The sequence below is a fragment of the Argiope bruennichi genome, chromosome 1 (genome assembly GCF_947563725.1).
Source record: "Argiope bruennichi chromosome 1, qqArgBrue1.1, whole genome shotgun sequence".
NCBI classification, from domain to species: domain Eukaryota; kingdom Metazoa; phylum Arthropoda; class Arachnida; order Araneae; family Araneidae; genus Argiope; species Argiope bruennichi.
The window spans coordinates 102,857,747-102,874,516 of NC_079151.1; the positions used below are offsets into that span (position 1 = coordinate 102,857,747).

The following is a 16,770-nucleotide window of genomic DNA, read 5'->3' on the forward strand; positions in this document are numbered from 1 at the left end:
GTTCTGGCTCTTCTACGATTTCTCTCTGTCTTTGGTCTTTTTTCTTTTAAGTACCAGTCATATTCCCTCTGCTTTCTAAAGTTTTGGTTCGAATTCTTTTCACAGTTGAAGACTTACCAAAGGAAGCAGGGTTCAAAATTCATCCCCCCCCTCATGTATAGATACTCAGAGAGGAACGACAAGATATAAGTAACAAAATGACGGCATTTTATTTCATTCAATTAAAAATATGAACTTAAGAAACATTTAAGATATATAAAGCATTTTCATATATACGTTGCAACATAAAAATGATGCAAAATTATATAGAAAAATACAGAACATGCTAATCCTAATAAATGAAACAAAGGCATATAATCTCGTAGAATGACACTCATTATGAAAATAGACTTTCATATATCGTGGCTAAATAATTTTGTAGGGCAAAATATATAAGATGTTTGCAGAAGGTGCTTCTACAAACATTTTTAAAATCCTGAAGTGCTTTATACAATCGTTAAAAATTCACGACTATTCCACAGAAACTTTCAATTAAGCTTATTTAAAAGATGATTTTCTGGATTTTACAATGATATAAAAAAATGTATTTCACCAATGAGAATATAAGATAAGTTAAGAATATGCACAAAAAAGCGTTATAGTTCTCCACTAGATATTAACAAATTTAATAAAGTAATTTAAATTTTAAAGTAGTTTTTGTGACACTAGCTCTCAATCGTAATCATCACTGTGTCAAATCTGGTCTCGATATTAAAACAGTTTGGGTATGACTTGTAATGACAAAAACGCTTATAAGAACAGACAACCAGCGCTTTTATATCCATGGATTTCTCTAATATTGATTTTTTATCATGCTTCGGATACATCTGCCACTATAAATTTCTTTTTATTGTCCAGTAAGAGATATTTTTATTCAAAACATCGGTGAAAAAAATGACGCCACTTACATAAGTCAGAGATATATTAAAATTATCTTTCAAATAGCACTGATGTTGTTTAAGATGTCGTTGGCTTTATTCTGACAAAAGCCGAATAATCGACAGATTTTTAAAATATCAAGAGATTACATTCTATTTGGAATGTTCCAGTGTATAACCAAACCATTCTTGTTGGTTTCTGAAACTAACATACAATCTTTGATGACTAAGCTCTGGCACATGGTTAGCGCACAAGCATCAAAAAATCTAATATGTATTTTGGGCGTCTTACTCTGACCGATTGAAACCATTGTAAATTTCATTTACAATTACATATTAATTTTCATTTATTTAAGTCACTGCATTTTGAATGCATGAGAAATTACAGACAAGCATACAATTAGCCCTTTGAAAGATTTGGTTAAAAGTATTATAAGAATCTACTTTAAATGCCAAATATTCATATCAAATAATTCTTATATTGAGATTCCTTGAGATAACTCTAAAATCAATGAAAAATTATTATATTTTTTATCTTCGTATCACTTTACCTACTCCCTGTACATTAATATAGCTAAACAAAATTTCAGCAATTTCCAAATAATTAAAAAAAAAGCATTCAGAATAAACATTGAGTCACTGAATCAGAAATAGAACATAAGATTTATTAAGAAGAGTCTACACTATATGAACTTTAATGATGCGTTCTCAAATTTATTTATACATATAGAACATTGCCTGCTTTGTTCCAGATTATAAAACCATCCAAAGTGCAAAATCCAATCCAGCTATACATCAAGATTTGAGTTTGTGCTATAATACAAGTTCGGTGATGTCTGGTTGGGCTACCTCATGTCTCTAGATACTGTGTTATCTGTCTGCTTAACCAACTGTGACTTTGAAATCGCCTTGGCTGTTAATTTCCTTCTCTGACGAACGATTTCTAGATGGTCTGTGATATATTTTTCACTGGGGGCAAGAATGGATGCTCTTTCTAGGCACTCTTCAGCCTTCTTTAATGCACCTCTCTCCACATGAACGACGCACAGGTTGTGCAGAGCTTGTACATTGTGAGGTTCTTGCCGAAGTATGTTTTCATAGCACTGCAAAATAGAGATTTCATGATTACTGGATTGGTTATTTTGTGCACATTAATAAAAAATGAGCGGAGATTAGGCAGATGGAGTGACAGATTTCCGGCTAGGCAATTTAGCTGCGAAGTTAGACGGAAGGAAGAATTATAGGAGGTTAATTAAAACTCCTATAATTGTGGTTGTTATTAATGTGCACTGTTATTTCATGCACATCAATGAAGAATTGGTATAGATTAGGCGAATGCCGCGGTGGATTTTCAGTTAGGCAGATGCTTTGACTCTTCGGGTCAAGAGGGAGTCTGAAGCAGGTTAATTAAAACTCCTATAATTCTGGTTGTTATTAATGTGCACTGTTATTTCATCCACATCAATGAACAATTAGTGGAGATTAGGTGGATTTAAAACTAAGCAGATGCTTAGACTCTTTAGGCTGAGAGGGAGTCACAAGAAGGTTAATTAAAATACCTATAATTCTGGTTTTTATAAATATGCATTATTATTACATAAACCAATAAAGAATTGGCTGTTATTAGGTGGCTGCCGTGGTGGATTTTCAGCTAGGCATATATCTAGGGCACTTAGGCCTAGAAGAAGGCACAAGCACGTAAATTAATTAAAATTCCTATAATTCCTGTTGGCAAATTAATAAATTTAAAAATAAAAACTCTACGAATTATTAAATATGAGTATAATATCAACACTTAATCAAGTATAATTGGTCTGGTTTTTGTATTTTATTACGGTCATTTAATAATTAAACTATTTATAATATGAATATCTTTCAATTATATTGTATAAAACATGGATGACGGTCATTCGGTACAATATATAAACTGGTCACAAAGTTAATAAAACATAAAATAGTAATCTAAAATATTCAATAACATGTTTAAAATATATTAGTATTTGAAATTAAATTGTCCATTTTATAAAAAGATTGTTTTTATAAGGTGCCCATACAAGAGCCGTTAAATACCTAAATCAGCTGTTAAGTGATTACAAAGAGTGGCTTGTTAAATTTATACATGAGAGTACATATGAATATAGGCTAATGAAACACATACAGTTTACCTTCTCATTTACCTATAGTTGTCCTTCGTTATTCTGAAAAACATTTATAATTAAGACAACTTTTTCCTAGGATTGTGAGCACGCTCATGTAGATCAAACGTGTGCATTGAAAGTGATGTTTTTTTTTAGTCTAGACAGAAATTTCGTTGAACTTGCTTAGCTTATGAAACCGCAGACAGCATTTCGTCTTTTCATAGCTATTATTCATCTATCTCCATGCATACAAGAAATCGGGAAGAAAGATGAACTATATTGAGATTCATCTCATTTAGATGATGAATATTTATCCCTATATATCAGTACACTGAGGATGCATTTACGGAATTTTTCCAACTAATTTATAATAACTTTGTATATTTCAACACGTTTTATATTAGAAACATTTAATCTGGGAAACAAAGAAAGAAAAAGATACTGTACAAAAATACAGATATGTTTTTGCACTCATTTGGAACATTATTGAAATATTACGATATCATTAAAGTACAAAATGATAGTGGAAAAATAATAAGGAAAATGATGGTATAATATATCATTTTAATTAAAAAATAAGTATTTTGTGAATAACGAACCCCCCCCCCCTACCTTTCTTGTCTCGATTATACCGTAAAAAATGCTGTAACTTTATAATATGCATGTTTTATTAACGAAATAATTATAGGATATCGCATTATGATATCTTGTAACTATTCGTTACTTTTTCGTTATTAAAAACTTAAAAAAAGAAAATTGTGTTATTTTGAAAACATATCGAGTAATTATTTTTATTATTCATATTAGAAATGTGCCTGTCACTTTAGAAAGATTTTATTCTGTTTGAGGAATATAAAAGTGAGTAAAAAATGTGCTTTAAAATTTTTCCTTCTTTTCTTATGCGTTTTTCTTTTATTCTTTTCCGGTTTGATTTTCGATTTCGTTTTGAATCGTATTTTAATTCAAATTTTATGAATTGTATCTATATTCAATAAAACTTGAAAAAAATAAACAATACAAATATCGTATATTTAAATAAAAAGAATAAACAAAATAAACACTCCCTCCCTCACCTTTCATGTCATCCCTACTTATATAAAATCAAATCCAGCCAGCGTGGTGGATTTTCCACAAAAGCGTGGCGGATTTTCGTATTTTGAAACATAGTGCTCAACAATGTTACATTTACTATTTCCATATCATTAATAGTGGCGTTTATTTAATATAATGGATTTTTGTTAAAATGAACTATCATTTAGAATTTCATTGTCAAAAAATTATATTTCAAAGATAGTTTGTAAGTTATTTAGTTTCTCGGAAAGCAAACATTTTAATTTATGATTCTTTATCTTGTTCGTAAATCGATGATTCACATTTTACTTATTCCACGTACATCAAGGTTGCGTAAGAATTTGATGTAGCGTTTATATTTCCGCAACCAAAGCGAGTCAAGAAAGCGTGATTATCTCTACAAAATATCTATTATTCATTGATTTTTCAGGTTTACTTCACTTGAAGTCAGGATGCCCGCGCTAACAGGATGACAAAAACAAAAGAGATCCAAATAAATTATTCATTTTTCAGCAACAGCTGTGTCTGCAAATTTTTGCCACAAAAGTCCAGATGCTTGTTCGGATTAACTGTACATTAACAAACAAAAAAAAGTTTTGGAGAAACTTGACTGTAACTGTAGAAACATTACTTTCAGGAACTCGGTTGGTGGAATGTCTTACAGGTTTTTACGATTTTCTTGTTTCTTCTGTGAGGTACCGGTCGTTTAAAACAAATCGAACAATCGTTGCTACATCAGAAAAAAATGTATTAATATTAATGAAATTCTAATTAAGAGATGATGCGTGTGACTTTTAGAAAATCACTAAAAATGCAAGCAATATGAAATTCGGAATTTTAATTTTTCATCTTAGTTTAAAAAAAATGATTTTATTATTCAGAAAATATATCTAAGATAAAATGAATCTTTGAAGCAAATTTTCTATTAAATTAATAGAATTAAAGTATGTGTCGAGGATAAATAAGTTAGTGTAATGAGTACATAAAATTTTTTCCCTATTAAATCTTAAATATTAAGACTTTAAAACCAAGAATTTTAGTTCTTAATGTTTAATTGGGAGAAAGAAGGAGGGGGAGGAGGAAGTTTAATTGGGAGAATTGAAGGTTTAACTGGAAGAATGAAAATGTAAAGATCAAAAAGGAAATCGTAAAAAAAAAAAAAAAAAAAAAAAAGTAATGAAATGTTTTAGTTTGCCATAAGCAACGATGACGGACGTTTTCTTTAAATTGGACTGTAATCACAGATTCGTCATTGAATAATTTATTATTCTTTTTAAAGAAGGTAAAAATATTTACTCCGACTTGGAATTAGAAATATAATATGAAATTCTAAATACTTATTAAATAGTTTGATTGGCTTTTCTAAGAGGAATTAATTAGATATAATACAGGGTGGTCATGAAATCTTTTCCTGATGACAAACAATTATTGAAAAAAAAAGCCTTTAAATTTAATATTGTACAATTTATAAAATGAGATAGTCAATTTTTAAATTATTTTTAGTCCTACAGATGGCGAAATTGATGCAAAAATACAGATTTTACATTCGATTGTTATGAAAATAGTACCAACGAAGGTATCAGTTCTATGAAATCAAATCGACCTTTACAGGGGTATTTAAAAATGAAATGTTTATAATTGTAACTGAAGGTATTTATACACTGAAAGTTAGAATCACCAATGCTGTGTGTAATGTTACAGCGGACAATACTTGGCTAGAATTGGAATGTCGTCTTGACAATTTTCAAGCTACCAAGAGTGCTCACATCGAAATTTACTGACGTAAATACTTCCATTAAAGACTTTATTAAACATCTTTACTATATATCATAATGCCAAATTATAATAGTTTTTGTAGAATATCTTTTTTTGCAACCAGAAAAGATTTCATAACAACCATATATATATATATATATATATATATATATATATATATATATATATATATATATATAATTTTAATTCTTCAATTGATGTGTTTATCGTCTTGTACAATATTTAATAAATGTTAAAAACAAGTAAGTGGAAGTTTGTCATTCGATAGAAATATTTGGTCTCCATTTAAAAACATTTTGTAAGCGAAACAAATGTTCTGTGTAAACTTTCAAATAATTCTTCCTCGTGCCTTTTTTGAACAGAAAAAAAATCAGTCGTTGCTTACTTCTTGTGCGGCGTCCAAGTCACGAATAGTATTGATGTATATGTCTCCGAGAAGAATCAAGCCTTTTACGTGATCCGGATGATGCTATAAATAAGGATATTATTCTGTTAGTTTGCATTCTTGTTTTCTGTAATGTTTGATTATATAGTTTTCTTCATAGTTTTTTTTTTTGGGTAGGTAAATAAAAATATGTAAATAAATAAGCATAAAAATGAGCAAACATAAACAAAAGTTTGAACATTCTGTGCATTCTAGAATGTAAATAAGTAAGCATAAAAATGAGCAAACATAAGCAAAATTTTGAACATTCTCTGCATTCTAGAGGGCAATTTATTGTAAGAAATAATAAGTAAAAAGTAAATATTCATAAAAATTTAAGACGAAATTGCCCTAAATCTTCTCTAGAGAAAGAATAAACATTTCCAGAATGAAATTAATATACGTAAGCTTTACAGCTCAAAGAATATTTTATGCTAACCTTTACTGGAGCTTAATCATGAGCTTTAATTTGTTTTAAAAATTGCTACGTGGGGTACATGATACTTTATACGGTGGTTGGTAACTTTTCAGAAGTGCTTTATATGACAAATAATCTTGTTTTCACCTTTTAAATCTTCTTTATCAAAAACAAGCCCTTAAAAAGCAAAGTTGTTATCTATATAACCAAAAATCTCTGGCCTTCAAGTCATTTTTAATTGCAAACTGTATTTTTTTTAAGAAAGCATAATTGAAATTTTGCTATCTGTAAATGATAAGAATTCAATTAGTATTTCCATATATTTTTATAATCATTATTAGAAAAAGATATTGTATGATATCATATCAATTAATGGTGTTCAGTATTCTTAATGCCGTGGAAATATAGACACAATATTGTTGGGAATTCTATGCTAATAGGCGTAGGTCAACATGAAAAGTGATAAGATAAATTACTCCAGTATGAATAGTGCCAAAATTTCCATTGAGCATATAATCTTATTTGAAAGTTGCAGTATCGGAAACATTTCTTGGATGACACAATGTTGTTATTGTGATAATCGAAAGTCCAGTGTGAAGTCGTGAAGTCATTTTTACTTATCTAAGGCTGATGAGAATTCTTATAGGTTTCAAAATCGCTCGATATGAAAAGTAAAAACACATATCTGACAAATTTCGTTTTGAAATCAGCACCAAATATTTAGCTTGAAGAGATTTTTGACGTTTTTTATTTTTCCATTTCATTTCATATACAATTTACACATAAATGTTATTGCATTTCATGCATGTATCTGTTGAATAAATGGGTTATGTATCAAATTATTTTAAAGGGCATTTTGTGTACATTTATTCTCCACTGTCATTTTTGCTTTTAAAAAAATTTCAAAGGAAATTATTATAGTTTCTCGGTAATTTTTTCCTCTAATTTACCGTTTCCAAAGGAAGAGTTTTAAACGGTGAGCAAGTTATTGCCTATAGTTTTTAATGACCTTGGAATGGTGTAATTTTTATACTATAATTGTTTTGTAAAAATTAGTACGTTTTGTAATACTTCGTGAAAAAACAGTTTTGTTGATAAAATATATTCTTTGTTAATCTAGCGCTTTCGTTAATCTAGCATCATCTGGTCAGATATCAGCTGGATTGAGGGTTTACTGTGCTGTAAATCACTTTAATTGTTTTAGATGTTTCTCAGAGTCTCTTGCGAGTTCTACAAGAGCTTTCAGAGCATCGATTAAGTTATTTCTGATTTTTAAGACATTCCAAAAAAGATTCTCTCAAAGTTTTCTCAATTAAAGATTATGATAATTAACTAATATGATATACTCTTTCTACAATTTAACTTTCATGATAGTACGTGCAACTACGCTATCAATATTCGTTAAGTGGCTGTAGATTGGAAACAGCTGAACTATAATTTTAAAAAAATGAATATATCAGTTTTTTTTTTTTTTGTCTTTGAAAAATCACATGACATGTAATGCTTAAAAGATTGCTTAGATTTCATTAAGAAAAAGTCAAAACCAACAGCATTCCATATTCATAGGAATCTAGCTTTTCAATCAAAAATTTTAAACTTTTTGAATTTTTCAATATGCATTTGGAATAGAATTAAATTTAATACAAAGTTCTTTGAGCCCTCACTTTTATTACTTTTCTAAAATTCAAATTTTTTAAAAATAATTATCAATTTTTTTTCCTTCAATTTAATATTCATTATTATAACTTTTATTGAATCTGGAAATTAATTTTTTTTCCTTAAACATTTGATATCATTGGTATAAAACTCTAAATTAAAGGAAATCAATGAATTAACTAATCATGAAATTTCGCAGATAAATAAATAAAATATTTTCATTGACAAAATAGAAGGGTACAAAATTTCAATTCTAACTCATCAAGAAATGAATTAAAAATCGATTTCACTTTTCTTCTTTACTAACATGAAATAAGTTATATTCAATAAAAACATAAAATACAAAAATAATGAATGAAAGATTGATTCAATTTCACAAGATGTAATTTAGCATAACACGTACCCGCAGCAACCTGTGTAAAAAAGGGATCGCTTCTAGTGGTCGCCCAGCCTCGGATAGAAGCAAAGCGAGGTTGAAAAGGGCACTTCTGAAGTCTTCTCGGATCTGCAAATAAAAGGAAGTTGCATGCAAAACCTAGTTTTGATTTTGTGTATATCTGACACTTGAGCACGACTAATGAGTCCGAGTGGATTTCTGAGAGCTTCCAATGCATTAAAATCAATACAAGCAAAAAAAAATTATCATTTGATGCTTTAATGAGCAAATTAGTTTTTTTTTCATATCATTCGGAGTTTGTATGGTAATAAACCAAAATGTATTGGGAGTATTTGAGGGTAGTAAAATCTAAAGTTAGGATTTTTAGGTTTACAATTATTTATAGAGTGCATAATGCATTAGATTTATTAAAAATGTCTATTTTCTGCTTGCTTTTAGAATTTTGAATTTGATTAACGGAAATTGTTTGCGTTCATTAATATAAGTTACTTTGGATTCCAAAGACTTGAAATCGGATTTTTCAGTTATATGTTTTGTAATAAAAAATATCGGCAAGTGTTGAAGAAGAATCATCATTGAATAATATAAAATATCAACATTAAAATGATTTAATGCTAGCATAAGAGTAATATTAATAAAAAAAGTATTTCAGATATTTCTTTAAGGATAGTTATTGTTGTACTGGCTTCTTTAGTTGAAGATAAGTGAAAAATCACATTAAAATGAATACATATTTAATGGATGGGAATACCTGTACTGCCTTTTGAAACCATTTTTCAGCAAGTGTGATATTTTTCTCATCCATGGCAAGCATTCCTAAATTAAAGTACACTCTTTCATTGGCTCTTTTACGTTGAAGAAGAATATTCAATCTATGGAAAGAAAATACCTCTTTAATGAATAATAACACTTTAACTGAAATAAGTGCAATTGCGAATTATAATAATGTGTTAGGACATCTAAAGACATTATAATTGTGTATTATTTAGTTTTTATTTATTTTAGCTATATGTAATTATGGTAGTATTTAATCCCATTGGACCATCTAAGAAATTAGAATGAGAAACTTCTGATATAGTGGTTGGTTCTCTCTTTCCTAGTGGATATAGTAAAGGTGTGGGGCGCGTCATCTCTTGCCAATTACAGGGTCTGCCTCCTGGTTGCTTTACTCAGTTCTTTTAAAATATTTTTTTTTTGTGGTCGCTATACTAACTAGTTTTGCTTTTTTGAGTAATGGTGCTAAGCATAAGTATAGTTATTGAAGTTAGTGGAATATATTCTAGCCTTAGCCTTCCTGTATATGTATTCCAATTATTTCTTTGTTATTTAAGGAATATGGAGATAAAAATAGATATTTTTTGGTAATAATTTTATGCCCATAGATTCCTGAAGAGTTTTAGAAATTGGTTCACATTTTGTTTAGTGAAACAAGGGTATCATACACATATCTCTGTGTGTAACCCAGTCTGGTAAGTTGCACCAAACAACTTATCAATCTTTCGGTTTTCTCTATTTTTCTGTTTAACATTAAAGATTTGAATCTACAGCTTCCTCAACCAAATTGATCAGTAATATCAAGAATTTAAAAGTTTGTATTTATTTTTCAAACAAGGTACGAATTCTGTTATTAAAATTTATTGAAATTATTGTGGCAACGCTAAAATAATTCTAATATTATTCGGATATAGGCAAAATGTCATTATATTAATTGGTAGGATTTTGTTTATTATTATTATAATTAAGTGGAAATTTTTTCTACCATTGTAATTTCAACTCATCGCATAACTAACTCCCTTGGACATTATGTGACAATTATTTAACCCCTTACCTGCCGAGGATAACTTGCGAGACGGTCCCCAGTGCCACGTATATATATATATATATATATATATATATATATATATATATATATATAATATAATATTTGCGAGACGTATATATACGCCAGGGGTAGTTAACACATTGACTTAGGGAGACGTTTATATACGCCCGCGGCAGGTAAGGGGTTAAAATATAATATATGTTTTTCATTTAAAAGTATACAAGCTTAGTTTAAAAGTTATTATTACGAATTTAATTCACACTCGTAAACTCCCTATACAATAATTTGTTACAGCAAAATATGTTGAAAAAAATTCAAGAGACGTATGTTTTGTTCAGTACATAAATCCATCGGCGTTTATAAATCACAGTGCTTCGTAAATCGTACACATATTTTGCATATGCATGCACAATTCCTTCACGAAATGTTTCCTGAAGGTGTTTGAAGAAAGTTCATATTTTACGAAAATGGACGTTTTTCTTTTCTGTGTGCCAGGAAAAAGGATGAATGCACAAACGGTTTTTTTCTTTGAGCTCTGACACATTTCTAAAGCAGATGAAAAATTCGATACTAAAAGGAATCCGACTGCATCTGTCCACTGGACCTTCTTTCTGAATTTCTTACTCATGCAAATATTTCTCTCGAGCGTTTCAAAAAGAATATTTTTTTTATAGAATTTGTTGCGTTATTTCTTTTATTTTGAGCTCAACTGAAGAACCAGATACTGCACCCGCAGTGATAAAAAATGTTTTGTAAGTTTATGCGCAAATTCAAACATTTTATATTAATTTTTTTTCTTTTACTCTCTAGATATCGGATATTAACACCCAGTTATCAGTTCCACAATATGCAAACCTATAAAAATCATTATGCTAAATATTGCATTATAAAAAGTATCGATTTCATAATGATTCATTGCTGACATAATGAATTAATATGAGGCATATATTAGCCGCAACTAACGAGGGTTAAAATACTTACTGAAGTATAAGTAAATAATGAAGTGAAGTAAAAGTATACATCGTGCAATCTCCCCCTTTACAATCTGGGAAATTTATTTTCATATTTCAACACGTTTTTAAACATTGAATTATTTAAAGTGAGTTAAACTAGTCAATTTAGTCTCGCATATCAACACATTTTTAACGTGCTAATGATTTATTTTAAATTAATATTCTTATTTTATTAACTTTGGGAAAATGTATTTGTTTTCGTTTATCTATTATGGCTCTTGACATTTCAGCATCCATGTTATCTATCTATACTTATAATAAAGCTCAATGTGTGTGTGTGTGTGTGTGTGTGTGTGTGTGTGTGTGTGTGTGTGTGTGTGTGTGTGTGTGTGTGTGTGTGTGTGTGTGTGTGTGTTGGCGCTCTACAGACCAGGTCATTTGACATACAGCTATCAAATTTGGTACATGTATACCTTAGAGGTCGAGAATGTGCACCTGGGGTCCCTTTTTCTGAAATTTTAATTAGAATTTTAATTATTAATTAAAAACCAACTTTCCCGCCAAAAAAATCTTCCATTTTCCCCACCGCCAACTTTTCCGCCAAAATAATCTTCCATTTTCCCCAACGCCAAATGATTTAGGCTTTAATTCTTTTTTTCTCCCAACAGTAATGAGGCTAGGGTTAAGATTTTTCGGCGGATTATTTCAAACGATTCTGTTTATTTTCTTAATGTTTTATGCATTTAAAATTAAACATTGTTAATTAATCCATGTTTCAGATTCATTCTGAAGTACTTTTGAATTAAAATAACACAGAATAAAGGAAATTAAAAATGTATAATCTGCATAGCGTTACCCCAACTGGCGTAGAAAAATTCACGCATTTGCGTTACCGTAAAACGCGAAGAAAATTCACGCATGCGCACTGTGTTCTGATTGTTGGCATGGCAACCATTAACAACGGACGATTTAAATTACTTTTAGGTTAGTTGTATGCTTTTGTAAGTAAATTGTATTTATGTTAGTTATATATTTTTTTGTATATGCTTATAGTTTTAAGTACATCGTTTCTTAAGTAGTTTTTTTTTAACCTGTTTTCAATGATTTAAATTATTTTTAGGTTAATTGCATGCTTTTGTAATTAAATTGTATTTATGTTAGTTATATATTTTTTGATATATGCTTAAAGTTTTAAGTACATCGTTTTTTAAGTAGTTTTTTTAAACCTGTTTTCGACCGATTATTTTAAACGATTCATTTTATTTTCTTAGTGTTTGATGCATTTAAAATGAAACATTGTTAATGAATCGATCCGTTCATGATGAATCTGAGAAAATTTTGTTGACAAATTCTTGAGATATTATATAAATTTAGAAAGATATTGTTTAGTGCCCATAAAGTTTAAACGCTCAGTGACTCTATTATCAATAATCATATTATTAAAAAAATGCTTTATTTCAGTAAAAAATATTATTATATTAATCGCAGATTAATCATTTACACTTTAATTTAAAGTATAAATTCTACGAGGGGTAACATAAAATGAGAGAGATACATATCACGTTATGACTGAAGGCCTTTATAATATTATGAGTGAATTATATGACTATCAAAATTTGAAGTTTTAAAATATTTTGCTGAAGAATCTATTAAAGTTGGAATTGCATAAAATATTTAATTATTAAAATTTTAACGAACATTAAGATTGGCGAACCGGCTGGTCGCCAAAGGCGGCTAGTACTTATAATAAAGCTCAATGTGTGTGTGTGTGTGTGTGTGTGTGTGTGTGTGTGTGTGTGTGTGTGTGTGTGTTGGCGCTCTACAGGCCAGGTCATTTGACATACAGCTATCAAATTTGGTACATGTATACCTTAGAGGTCGGGAATGTGCACCTGGGGTCCCTTTTTTTGAAATTTTAATTATTAATTAAAAACTAACTTTCCCGCCAAAAAAATCTTCCATTTTCCCCACCGCCAAATGAGTAAGGCTTCCGGTTTTTTTTTCTCCCAACATTGATGAGGCTAGGGTTAGTATTTTTCAAACGGATTCAGCGGATTATTTCAAACGATTCTGTTTATTTTCTTAATGTTTGATGCATTTAAAATTAAACATTGTTAATTAATCGGTCCTTCAGATTCATTCTGAAGTACTTTTGAATTACAATAAAACAGAATAAAGGAAATTAAAAATTTCTAATCCGCATAGCGTTACCCCAACTGGCGTAGAAAAAAAATCACGTATTTGCGTTACGTAACTGGCGTTGAAAATTGACGCATGCGCTTTGTGTTCTGAATTCCGCATTGTGTTGACGAATTATTATCAACGGATGCGGACTGGATTTAAATTTTTTTTAGGTTCGTTGCATGCTTTTGTAATTAAAATGTATTTATGTTATATATTTTTTGTATATGCTTATAGTTTTAAGTGCATCGTTTTTTAAGTAGTTTTTTTAAAACCTGTTTTAAACCTTCTATTTTAAACGATTCGTTTCATTTTCTTAGTGTTTGAGGCATTTAAAAGTAAACATTGTTAATGAATCGGTCTGCTCATGATGAATCTAAGAAAATTTTGTTGACAAATTCTTGAGATAATACGTAAATTGAAAAAGATATTCTTTAGTGCCCGTAAAGTTTAAACGCTGAGTGACTCTATTTTCATTAATCAGATTATAAAAAAATTCTTAGTTTCAGTAAAAAATATTATATTAATTGCAGATTAATACTTTCCACTTTAATTTAAAGCATAAATTCTACGGGTACTAACAGAAAATGAGAGAGATACATATTACGTTATGACTGAAGGCCTTTATAATATGAGTGAATTATATGACTATCAAAATTTGAAGTTTTAAAATATTTTGATGAAGAAGCTATTGAAGTAGGAATTGCATAAAATATTTAAATATAAAAATTTTAACGAACATGAAGATTGGCGAACCGGCTGGTTGACAAATTCTTGAGATATTACATAAATTAAGAAAGATATTTTTTAGTGCCCATAAGGTTTAAATGCTCAGTGACTCCGTTTTCGTTAATCATGTTATTAAAAAAAATTAACATTTATTGACGAACACGAACACACTGATATTCAACGTTACTCTGATTAGATGTTATAAAATCTGAATAGATAAAGATAAACGTGTAAACAGCTGTGCGCCGGTTTCTATGGCAACACAGCTGGAAAGGGAAAAGAAGTTTCTAAAACAGAACATCTGCTTTACACAATTTTATAGAATAACTTTTCCCCTTTTTCGTTTCATTTTTTAAAAAATTACTTATTTAATAAGAACACCTGCTTTATCCAATTTTTTAGAATAGTTTTTTTTCCCTCTTCCTTTGCTTTAAAAAAACATCTATACTTATATATAAAGTTCAATGTGTGTGTGTGTGTGTGTGTGTGTGTGTGTTGGCGCTCCACAGGAAAGACCATTTGACCTACAGCTACCAAATTTGATAGATGTATACCTTAGAGGTCGGGAATGGGCACCTGGGGTCCCTTTTTTTGAATTTTTTATTAGAATTTTAATTATTAATTAAAAGTTAACTTTCTCGACAAAAAATTATTCATTTTCCCTACCACCAAATGAGTAAGAGTTCAGTTTTTTTCCCCAACAGTAATGAGGCTAGGCTTAAGATTTTTCGGCGGATTATTTCAAAGGATTCTGTTTATTTTCATAATGTTTGATGCATTTAAAATTAAACATTGTTAATTAATCGATCTTTCAGATTCATTCTGAAATACTTTTGAATTAAAATAAAACAGAATAAAGGAAATAAAAATTTCTAATCTGCATAGCGTTACCCCAACTGACTTAGAAAAACTCACGCATTTGCGTTACCGTAACTAGCGTTGTAAATTCACGCATGTGCATTCTGTTCTGATTGTTGACATGACAACCAATATCAACGGACGATTTAAATTATTTTTAGATTAGTTGCATGCTTTTGTAATTAAAGTGTATTTATGTTAGTTATATATTTTTTGTGTATGCTTATAGTTTTAAGACCATCGTCTTTTAAGTAGTTTTTTTAACCTGTTTTCAACCAATTATTTTAAACGATTCGTTTTTTTTTTTTTTTTAGTGTTTGATGCATTTAAAATTAAACATTGTTAATGAATCAATCATTAACAATGTTGATTCATGATGAATCTGAGAAAATTTTGTTGACAAATTTTTGAAATATTACATAAATTAAGAAAGATATTCTTTAGTGCCCATAAAGTTTAAACACTCAGTGACTGTTTTCAATAATCATATTACAAAAAAATACTTTGTTTCAGTAAAAAATATTATTATATTAATTGCAGATTAATCCTTTCCACTTTAATTTAAAGTATAAATTCTATGGGAGTCAACAGAAAATGAGAGAGATACATATTACGTTAAGACTGAAGGCGTTTATAATATGAGTGAATTATATACCTATCAAAATTTGAAGTTTAAAAATATTTTGATGAAGAAGCTATTAAAGTAGGAATTGCATAAAATATTTAATTATGAAAATTTTAACGAACATTAAGATTGGCGAACCGGCTGGTCGCCAAAGGCGGCTAGTATATAATATAATTGAAGTAAACATATAGCATTTAGAAATATACCAATAAATAAATGATTGTAATGAAACATAAGAACTTTGTAAATTATATTTCATAAAGCATTAATATTATCCTAATATTTTATAATTTAGAGAATATGTAATTTTTATAAACTTATTTTCACTACAAATAGGAAAACAATTTTTTTTAACCCTTAACTGGGGACGTACGGTCTCACAGACCGCTAGCGATGGATTTTCGTACACCCCTATTCTATTTTTAGCTCAATTGAATGGATTGACCCTGTAGCTTCCTGTTTTCTGACCTTCAATACACATGCACTTTTTTAACCGATTTCAGAGGCTGCTTTTTAAAATAATTCAGTTTTTTCTTCGAGCACGGTCTCTAAGACCGCATCTTCCTAATAGGGTCCCAGTGATAAACAAGGCTTAGCAGATGGCGCTAAAACTTGGGCCCCGAAAATCACCCAATTTCCTGATCCTATTATGAAGCAGTGCTTCAGACACTTTTAAATGAAGCAGAAAGTGATTTTAGTGATAAGGATAATTGTGCAGAAGAATTTTTCGATGGAAGTTCGCATTCAACTGATTCTGATATATATGTTCAAACATAATTAATTTTTCTTGTGATAATGTATTTTG

General features: G+C 29.3%; 1 protein-coding gene across 2 annotated transcripts in view; it reads right to left on the reverse strand.

The window, feature by feature from the left end:
• Positions 1-1,615: 1,615 nt before the first annotated feature.
• The window catches only part of LOC129966013 (protein O-mannosyl-transferase Tmtc3-like), a 189,117-nt gene continuing 173,962 nt past the window's right edge, over positions 1,616-16,770 (reverse strand). For both annotated transcript variants that reach the window (XM_056080356.1, XM_056080347.1), the window contains exons 18-21: positions 9,549-9,669; positions 8,804-8,905; positions 6,288-6,371; positions 1,616-2,020 (exon numbers count right to left, since the gene is read on the reverse strand). In XM_056080356.1, the coding sequence (XP_055936331.1) occupies positions 1,763-2,020; positions 6,288-6,371; positions 8,804-8,905; positions 9,549-9,669 (565 nt within the window). In that variant the 3' untranslated portion in view covers positions 1,616-1,762. The remainder of the gene's footprint in view (positions 2,021-6,287; positions 6,372-8,803; positions 8,906-9,548; positions 9,670-16,770) is intronic.